The 10000-nt window shown below is 41.2% G+C and overlaps 2 protein-coding genes and 1 non-coding gene across 3 annotated transcripts in view; 1 reads left to right on the forward strand and 2 right to left on the reverse strand.

The window, feature by feature from the left end:
- LOC143292505 (actin CyI, cytoplasmic-like) overlaps nucleotides 1-3073 on the reverse strand; it is a 5522-nt gene extending 2449 nt beyond the window's left edge. Inside the window, exons 1-5 of the mRNA XM_076602852.1 lie at nucleotides 2909-3073; nucleotides 1898-2062; nucleotides 1193-1432; nucleotides 690-828; nucleotides 278-385 (exon numbers count right to left, since the gene is read on the reverse strand). Coding sequence (XP_076458967.1) covers nucleotides 278-385; nucleotides 690-828; nucleotides 1193-1432; nucleotides 1898-2032 — 622 coding nt within the window. The 5' untranslated portion in view covers nucleotides 2033-2062; nucleotides 2909-3073. The remainder of the gene's footprint in view (nucleotides 1-277; nucleotides 386-689; nucleotides 829-1192; nucleotides 1433-1897; nucleotides 2063-2908) is intronic.
- Nucleotides 3074-6708: 3635 nt separating this feature from the next.
- Trnas-uga (transfer RNA serine (anticodon UGA)) lies at nucleotides 6709-6790 on the reverse strand. The gene has a single exon. It is a non-coding gene; the product is annotated as a tRNA-Ser (tRNA).
- A 240-nt stretch (nucleotides 6791-7030) lies between these two features.
- The window catches only part of LOC143292506 (dynein axonemal assembly factor 5-like), a 13876-nt gene continuing 10906 nt past the window's right edge, over nucleotides 7031-10000 (forward strand). Inside the window, exons 1-2 of the mRNA XM_076602853.1 lie at nucleotides 7031-7670; nucleotides 9813-10000. The exon at nucleotides 9813-10000 is cut by the window's right edge and continues 55 nt beyond it. Coding sequence (XP_076458968.1) covers nucleotides 7040-7670; nucleotides 9813-10000 — 819 coding nt within the window. The 5' untranslated portion in view covers nucleotides 7031-7039. The remainder of the gene's footprint in view (nucleotides 7671-9812) is intronic.

A 10000-nucleotide genomic window follows, 5' to 3' on the forward strand; every position in this document is an offset into this window, starting at 1 on the left:
TCCTTCAATCCATACAATCATACATACCAGACCACCATCAGCAGTCCGTTCTTATTTTCTTTCTTTTCTTTTTTTTTAAGCAAGCCTATATGCATTTCAACTTTGAGTAGGTTGCATAGATCGTTTTAGTGCCTCGTTAAACTTAGCTGCTGTTTTTGTTTTTGTTTTATGGTTGTATGTCGAACAAAACTACAGCAACTCAGCAATATGAACACACACACACACACACACACACACACACACACACACACACACACACACACACACACACACTGACCAGAATCCGTAAAGCTGTAGCCACGTTCAGTGAGAAGTCTCTGGAGGTAAGCCGTCAGGTCTCTGCCGGCCAGGTCAATGCGTTGTATGGCGTGAGGCAGGGCGTAGCCTGCAACATCCACACAGCTCGGTACATAACATCGTTGTAACAGTATAGACGTTGATTAATTCTGCAATGATAACAGAGATATCTTTCTATCTACACTTCCTTTGTTGTGTGAAAGAAAATATCTCTGCAGCTATTATGAGGTCTATCGTAAGTGATTGTAAATGGAAATCCCAAATGGCGTGTAAAAACTGGCAAAACACGAAGTTGCCACCTCGAAAGCCCCAGGACCGTTCTACTGACATCCACAAACTGAGCACCACATGACAGACTCCATCTCTGGGGACCCTGTGAAAGTGACCCTCACCTTCATAAATGGGCACCACGTGAGAGACTCCATCCCCAGAGTCAAAGACGATGCCGGTGGTTCTGCCCGAAGCGTAGAGAGAGAGGACGGCCTGGATGCCAACATAGAAGGCTGGGGTGTTGAACGTCTCGAACATGATCTGAAAGCCAGTGACCTTGGTTAACAGGCAGTCAGGTGCAAGCTCTCGCCATCGTCTGTAATTTATTCAACTCGTAGTGTTCAAGACTTATCACTGTTTTTATCACATCACTCTGTGACAGACATTATAGTTAGCACTGGCCATTGGCCATTCAAGGTATAGAATTCCACTGGTCTGTTATCAACTTTATCAGTAAGCCATTATGCATACCAGTGTCTTAGCTCGACCAAATTTTGCTTTCCATTCTTAACTTTCCGAAAAAAAAACCCCACAACTAATGCCTCCTGACAAATGTTAGCCTTGAACCAAACACCAATGTCATCATGAAAACACCTTATCTTTGAAGTAAATCTTTCCCAGCTACCTGTGTCATTTTCTCTCGGTTGGCTTTAGGGTTGAGGGGAGCCTCAGTGAGCAGAAGGGGGTGTTCCTCAGGGGCCACCCTCAGCTCGTTGTAGAAGGTGTGGTGCCATATACGCTCCATGTCGTCCCAGTTGCTGACGATGCCGTGTTCCACAGGGTACTGCAAGGACAGCATGCCCCTCTTGCTCTGTGCTTCGTCCCCAACGTAGCACTCTTTGTGGCCCATACCCATCATCACGTTCTGCACACACACACACACACACACACACACACACAACACAGTCGCATAAGGTATAATGAACATTCATGCCTGGGTGTTTACATCAGTACTAAACAACATGTTATAGACGTCAGTGTGATACATGTATATCTGTGCACTTCCGATATACGTTTATACCTGTGTCTCCGAATGTTTAATCTTTTGCTTATTGTAATTTTTTTCATTGCACGTGTCTGTGGAAAACCTCCACTGGTATTCAGGCGGACATGTATGAGATAAAAACACCTGATAGTTAAACAATTGTGCCAAAGTGTTAATAGAAATCTGGATATATCATACGTTTCCTTATGCTGGGTATGCTGCCCTCTCTAAAACTCAAACATCGCTACGCAAGAAAAAATCAGTTCATACCATGCTTAGATATACCTGATTATGTAGACAAGTCTACCTGCAGTTTATTGTGTTTATTTCCTCAGTGAGCCCCACCTGGTACTTGGGTCTGCCAATGAGAGCAGGGAACACAGCACGTGGAGCGTCATCCCCAGCAAAGCCAGCCTTACACATGCCGGAGCCGTTGTCAATCACCAAGGCTGCCACGTCGTCGTTGTCGTAGGAACTCATCGTCACAGGTAACTTGTCTGGTGCTTGTGTCTGGAACAAGTTAACATTCAAATAAACGTCCTCACTTGGACTTTTTCTGTTACTATCCATATTTCATCAGTTTTAGCAAGTTGTGTTCAATACATAAATATACAGGCCTACTAAAACAGTACAGGAACTGCTGAACACCACTGAAATGACTCATAATCAATGCAGAACCCCGGGTGGTGGGTGGTTGCCTTGTGTACCTGGCATTGGTAGCTCCCTGAAGACTAAAAGCTGTTTATGGGAACTGGCGAGAGTGCAGGATAGAAGTGAGGGAAAAGAGATAGCTTAAGAGCAGGCAGTAATACCCCTGTGAAAACAAAGGAAAGATGATTAAGGAAAAAACAGAACCTTCCTACTTTTGAATCTAACACTGAATGACCTGCCATATGGTCTGTTTGCGTACTCTCTCTCTCTCTCTCTCTCTCTCTCTCTCTCTCTCTCTCTCTCCAGGATAATCGTCTAATCAGTGTAACTTTGCTATGGTAAAGTCTATCGAGTTTCGCCAATGGAATTACAATCACAGATACAAAATCATATAATGTTATAATGTGTTAATTCAACGAAACTCTCAGTCGACAAAGTGTGTATGACAATGCTGAATAGGAAATGAAATGATAAAAACAATCCATTCGCAGACACACACACACACACACACACACACACACACACACACACACACACACACACACACACACACACACACACACACACACACACACACACACAAAACGTATATGGCTATCCTCAATACAGCAGTTAAGTACGAATCACAGGGTTTGATACCTTTCGTCGAACTTTTTTTTTCATTTTCTTTGTCTTACTTATCTGTTTATCTCATTAAATATTCACCTTAAACAATTGAGCTGGGATCACTTCTCTGTTTCGCCGTTTGCAGTGGTGACCAAAAAGACTGGCTCAATACGTAACCAAGACTGATGATGGGGTTCAACGCAAGAAGTTTGTGTGCTGATCAGAAGTCTTTCGCTTGCTCGTTCTCGAGTCGTCTGCTTCGGCCCAGCCGCTGAACGAACATTTATAGTCAGAGACCTTCATTTTTTTTCCTGGAACAATAAGGTACCCGCCTTCCTTAGAAAGGGTGATTCCCAAATTCAGAAATAGTATCTTGTGAAGCCGGGTGTGTGCGACAGTCAATCAGTTTGCTGTGACTAAGCCAGGTGACAATGTGTTTGCCAGTGATTGCGTGTATTGGCACAGGTAAACACAGTCCATGCTTGCCACCTCTCTCACTTTCGGTCAGTCTGTCTGTCTGTCTGTCTCTCCTGGGGTGCGCGCGCGCATGTGTGTGTATGTGACTGACTCAGTGTCTCACTTCTTCACCCCGGCTCCCAAAGTCATGATCCGTCTCTTTTAGTTCACCACAGGGCACACCCACACACAGACACACACACACTGAGACAGACAGACAGACACACACACACACACACACACACACACACACACACACACAAGCTCGCGCGCATGTATGGGACGTTTGTACTTTATATATGCATTTGAACTAAGCCGGCGTGTGTGCGTGCATGCGTGTGTGTGTATGTGTGTGTGTGTGTGCGTACGTGTGTGTGTGTGTGTGTGTGTGCGTACGTGTGTGTGTGTGTGTGTGTGTGTGTGTCACAGTGTGTGTGAGTGTGTGTGTGTGTGTGTGTGTGTGTGTGTGTGTGTGTGTGTGTGTGTGTGTGCACTAGATAGTCTACGAAGACGATGATTGCTAACCTGCCCTAGTTCTGTCAATGCCGATAACTCAGTCCCCCAAGGTGAACAAGACAACGTTAATACCCCGACAATAAACAGTGTAAACACACCCTCCGGCTCCGGGACAGACCATGTGTGTGTGTGACACCGTTAGTCAGCAGTACAGGAGTATCTCTTAAAACTATGATTTGAGAAGTAAATGCGTATCAGGAGATTCATCATGCCCATACAAGGTTTCTTGATTTTTATTTTGAGTGTTTCTTTTTTTTATGTTATATTTTACTCGTGTAATGTGCCTTCAGCATTATGTATTGTATTTTAATAACAGGTGCAGTAGAAATAAACTATTATTATTATTATTATTATTGTAAGGTTCTGACTGAATTTCTGCTGTTTGCTGCGTTTACTCTCATCCATCTTGTTTACTGTTAACCGAAGCAAGGAAAATAGGTCCAGATAGTCACAAATCATTAAAAGAAAAAATAAGTGTGTGTGTGTGTGTGTGTGCTCCATGTGTGCCTGCGTCCGTGAGAGCGCGCGTTTGTGTGTCAGTGTATGTGTTCGCATGTATGTGTAAATGTTTATTTATCTGTGCATTCTCTCTATACAAGTAAATATTTGTCTGTTAATTTATAGACTGACAATGGCTTTGTAAATCACTCCCTTCTATGGATACCTACAAACCCGACTACAAAACCGCATATTACACACAACAGCCTATAAATATACAACAACAACATCGATCTGGCTGAATTTGGACTGTTCGCACATGGCGAACGGTGTGTGACTTTGCCCAAACATAGTCACAACCACAGGTGCAAGCAGGTTAGCACAGGTTAAAAAAGAAGAAAAAAAGAAGAGGTGTTATAGTCAGGTTCTATTTTTGGTTGGCTGAGTGGCAAGCATCGAGGAAACAACAACAGCAACTACAAAAGCGGGCTTATAATGAACAAAAACATTAACTTTCTCATGCATGCAGGCCCAGCGTGTTGTTCTTTAGTAGTCGTGTGTAATGAATTGAAATGATTATCAGTTGCCTGAGACCTTTGCAATAGGTGCGTCGAGATATCCACTTTGACTGCGAAGTTAAGAGTCGGCTAGTTTTATGATAACTTGCGGTCTCAGTTGCATGAAAATGGTCTTTCTGGGCCATCTTTAGTTCTGTTGAACTTGGTCTCACAATACACACGCTCACAGACACACAGACACAGACAGACAGACAGACAGATAGACAGACACACACACACACACACACACACACACACACACACACACACACACACACACACACACAGAGAGAGAGAGAGAGAAATATATATATATATATATACATATATATATATATATATAGATAGATAGATAGATAGATATCCACACACACATATGTATTTGCAAAGTGGAGTTGTGTATATATATTTTATGTATGATTACATATATTCAGAATAGTTTTCTTTAATCTGAAAGATTGACAGAATGGTCAACTTCAGAGGCATGTCCTAGGTTTATGTGCATGAATGTGAAATAAATGTTTGAAAAAGTTGCGCATATTATTTCCGCATTTGTTGTTGTTGTTGCTTTTTTTTCAGTCCTGATAACGGCCTGTTTGGTTGGCAGGGCAGTGAGAAATCAAAGATAAAAGATGTGCACTGTACTTTTACTTTATTTTATTGTTGGTGTTATTGACTGATGCCTGGAACAAGATTGTGTGCCATGTCTACGATGTTGATTACAACAGTTGGGTGGGACTGGTTTTACATTATCAATCTGAAAGATGAAACAAAAAGTCACGGTAGTGGAGGGATATAAAAGAATAAACTAGTAAATTACTCAAATGAGAGGTACCGACATAAGCGACTTATTCATTATTATAAAGTGTGTGTGAGAGAGGACGGGATGTAGGAGGGTGCATGGAAACATGGTTTTGACACTGCACAAATTGCTATGGTCATCTGGAATATTTGTGGGTCTGTGAAATTCCAGGGATGAACCTGACCAAGTATTTATGTTCCAAATACTCTTACCTTGTAAACGGCCACATTTTTCAACAAGTGTACTGTCCAGTTTACGATTTCAGTGGGGTTTTTATGTCTGTGCTATTATTTCTTTGAGTTTCAGTTTCAGTTTCAGTAGCTCAAGGAGGGCGTCACTGCGTTCGGACAAATCCATATACGCTACACCACATCTGCCAAGCAGATGCCTAACCAGCAGCGTAACCCAATGCGCTTAGTCAGGCCTTGAGAAAAAAAAAAATATATATATAGATAAGCTTACATAAATAAATAAATAAATAATAATTATGATATAAAAAAATATATGTGAATATATGTGAGTAAAATACTGAATGAAAAAAAAAACCCAAAACAAAACATGCTTTACTGTGTTATCATCCCTAAATCATTCTTACATTCCTTCTCTTGTTAATATCTACTTTCTACTTCATTTTGCTGTTGTTCCATATTTTTAGCTTTTAATTCCCCCCCTTTCATTTCACGCCGGGCATACCGTGCACGGCACCTGCACAAACATGTACAATATCTCTCTCTCTCGCGCGCACGCACGCACACACACACACACACACACACACACACACACAAATTATAAATCATGCATCTCGATCGGTCCATCATTTCCTCCCGCCGCACCCCTCCGTCGATCTCCCCTAACTGACACTGAACAGTACACACGTGACAGTAGCTGTCCAGTGTGTGGTCTGTGCATGTTTTGCATAATTTGTGTAATACTCATGGTAACGGTATGCTGAGCACATACACAACTAAGAACACTGGAATGAAGGAATTCTGTTACAGACTGTTGATTGTAGACATCTAATTTAGTCTATTTATCTTCGCATTTGATATGTTATCTTTAAGAAATGAAATAATCTAACGAACAATAAAATGACATCCAGAGAACAGTACTTAAATATAAAACAAAAAGTACGCTGCGAGCAGGATTCGAACCTGCGCGGGTATAACCCATTGGATTTCAAGTCCAACGCCTTAACCACTCGGCCATCACAGCTGTTAGGTAAACGGTTTTCCTATAAAAATACATACTTTAAATAAGCTCCGGAATTTTTTAAATCGTGCAATACTTTTCAATTCCAGCTGGAGATAATCAAATTCATAGATACTACTATGTATATTACTTGAATATGAGGTATCGTTAAAGACAAACAAACAAACAGCAAAAAGAATAACCAAATAGTCAGTATCGCGAAACCTGCAACGACATGATTTGGATCGAAAACGAGGCGTTGCGATCAACATCATGGCGGCGGTCGATCAAAATTCCAACGCGGTTCTACAAGGAATAGCACGACACATCAATTGTTTGGGTGAAGATAACAGAAACACTAGAAAGAAGGCACTCGAGAGCATTCGAAATGATACAATTAATCGAAAACCGGTTCTAGAATCACCGGATTTGGAGCCCATTTTCTCGGAAATATTGAAACCCATGCTGAAAATGTTTTCTGATCCTGTTGAGAAGTGCCGAGAACTCAGTGTTGGGATTGTTCATAGATTTTTCGAGAAGGTGTCAGATCCAGAAGACCGTTTGTCGTATGTTTTTCCTGTTCTTGTCCAAAGGCTCGGTCAACAAGAGATAGTGGAGCCATCGGAAGAACTGAGGTTGCAGCTTGTGGAACTTTTTTCTTTGTTGGTGGACAGAGCAGGTCAGAAACTGCCAGCCTATCTCGATGACAGTGTTAAGATCTTGCAGAGAACTCTGATGGATCCATTCCCTGATGTCAAGAAGGAAAGCTGCAAGTGTGCATCAAAAATAGCCAAGGCCATTCCACAGTATTTTCATATGGTGTCAGAAACACTAATTAAACCATTGTTGATGTCCATCACCCATCAACATTCAAAGATAAGGGCTCTGACAGTGTCTACAATAGGTGAGTGTGTCAAAGTAATCCGGAAATATCATTAGTGTACTGAGAATGTGTCATTCAAGACTATGACCATGGAAACATGCCCCATAGGATGCATTAACAATATTGGCTAATTATATATACATTTTCTTCCCCTCCAATCCTTGGTGTGACTGACCAAGTGAACATCCATGCCTTGTTGTGAACACTACTCATTCCATCTTGAGTGGAAATTTTGTAGATACTTCCACAATACTGCCTCAAGTGGAAATGAGTCTTAAACTGGTTAATGCGCAGGTTTTTGTTTAACTCAGTAGCGCTGTTCCGCGTTTATGTATGCAGAGCATGACAGCTTTGAATCTACTCTGCTAACATGTAAGTGGAAAGATCTGCCAATTTTGTAATGAGACCGAAAAGGGAAGTAACATGTTTGTAACATTTTAAAACAATTTGATGTTTCTAAATGGATTTCCCTCTCTTGACGGTTGACAATGACAGTGTCCAACACAGACCATTTGTGTGTGAGAGTTTGTTTAAAAGATAAACTAAATTAAGACTTGACGCTGTTAGGTAAGATCGTAGCAAGTTGATCGACTCGACGTTTTAAACTGCAAAAAAACTGATGAATCAGTGTTAGAACAAGGCTCTGACAAAGAAGATAAAGTAGAAGAAGCTTTTGTAGTGTTGTTTTTTTAATGTTTCAAATGGATGCCAAGGAGCCCAACGTGTGATTTGAGGTAGAATGGTGACTAGAATAGTGCAGTGACCAACTTCACAAAATCTGTTTTTCTTGGGACTATCCAGATACCATTTTGTGTGGACTGTGGAACAGTTATATCTGCATCCACATACAAGAGTTAATGATATTTATGAATCTTGTGTCTTGCACTTTATTTTGATCACTAATTTGTCTGTCTGAATATCTGGGCTGATTTATTCTGATTTTTCAAAAAATAAAAAAAAATCATGCGATTTCTAGGTGCGTGGTGCTTGGTCATGTCTGCAACTCATTTGAATTGTCTTCATTGAAATGCATAGGTACAACTCTTCCATCTGGGGATGGAAGTCCATTTAGATTTTCATCAAAAATCTGTTATGTTATGTTATTTTAAACGTAATTTTAGATAGAAAATTTCCTTTTCTGAAAGAAGAAGAAGAAAAAAGCAGGTGGGTCGTTCTATGTTGTTTACAGAAAACCAGTCAAAAGGCACACACATATGCATAGAGTGATAGACTCAGTAAAACTGAATGTGCGTGCGCGTGTGTGTACACACACACAGAGAGACTTGCATTGAAAGCAACACACTTGCATGTATATACTTATACACACACACACTAACTCCCTTGCATATATTCAGAGTAAGATTCAAAACAAATTCTCTCTCTCTCTCTCTCTCTCTCTCTCTCTGTGTGTGTGTGTGTGTGTGTGTGTGTCTCCTTCTCACTCTCTCTTTCCCTCTCTCTCTCAAAGTGTTGAATTGAAAACAATCATACATATATATACACATACACATTCAAAAACACACCTGCATTCTCATATAGAGTTAAATTGAAAACATACACACATATGTGTGAGCTCACACACACACACTCTCTCTCTCTGTCTTTCTCACAGACACACACACACACACACACACACACACACACACACACACATGCGCGCACACACATTCACACACTTTGAAAAGATTACACATGTATGCATACACATACATAGGCCTACATGCACACTATTTCTCCCTCTCCCCCTCCCCCACCCTCTCTCTCTTTCTTTCACACACACAGTGTGCATACACATGAGTGTGCTCATACACTCACTCTCACAGAGCTGAGTAGATAAAGTGCACATACATGCAATTAAATTTTCTAATTTTGATAGCAGGAGATCCTGCCTTGACCCTAGCTTTTCAGTTTCTTTGCCTTTTTTTTTTTTTTTAATTTTTTTTAATGTGTGTGTGTGTGGATGTGTGTGTGTTTTCCTGCCAGTTGCAACCTTGGAAATGTAGTCTGGTTCAGTATGACAGTGTGATAAAGTTTATTAGCATAATTTGCTAGACTTATCCTATTTGTGTGATTCCTGGGTTCTATTATATTGTTATGATGATACAGGTCTGCAGTCACATTGGTAAATAACACAGTTGCTTAGTATTAGGACCTGTTGTTCAGGGGACGTGATCCAGTACGGGAACGGCAAATCTGTGGACACCGTGACTTCTCACCTGGCCCAGCGTCTCTTTGACCAGGTGCCGGCAGTGCGCAAAGCAGTGACACAGGTAGTGGGTGGCTGGCTCTTGGATCTCCTTGACCGCTACTCCTTCCACTATAAGTTACTGCCCTTATTGCTCACCAGCATC

The sequence above is a fragment of the Babylonia areolata genome, chromosome 18 (assembly GCF_041734735.1).
Source record: "Babylonia areolata isolate BAREFJ2019XMU chromosome 18, ASM4173473v1, whole genome shotgun sequence".
NCBI classification, from domain to species: Eukaryota; Metazoa; Mollusca; class Gastropoda; order Neogastropoda; family Buccinidae; genus Babylonia; species Babylonia areolata.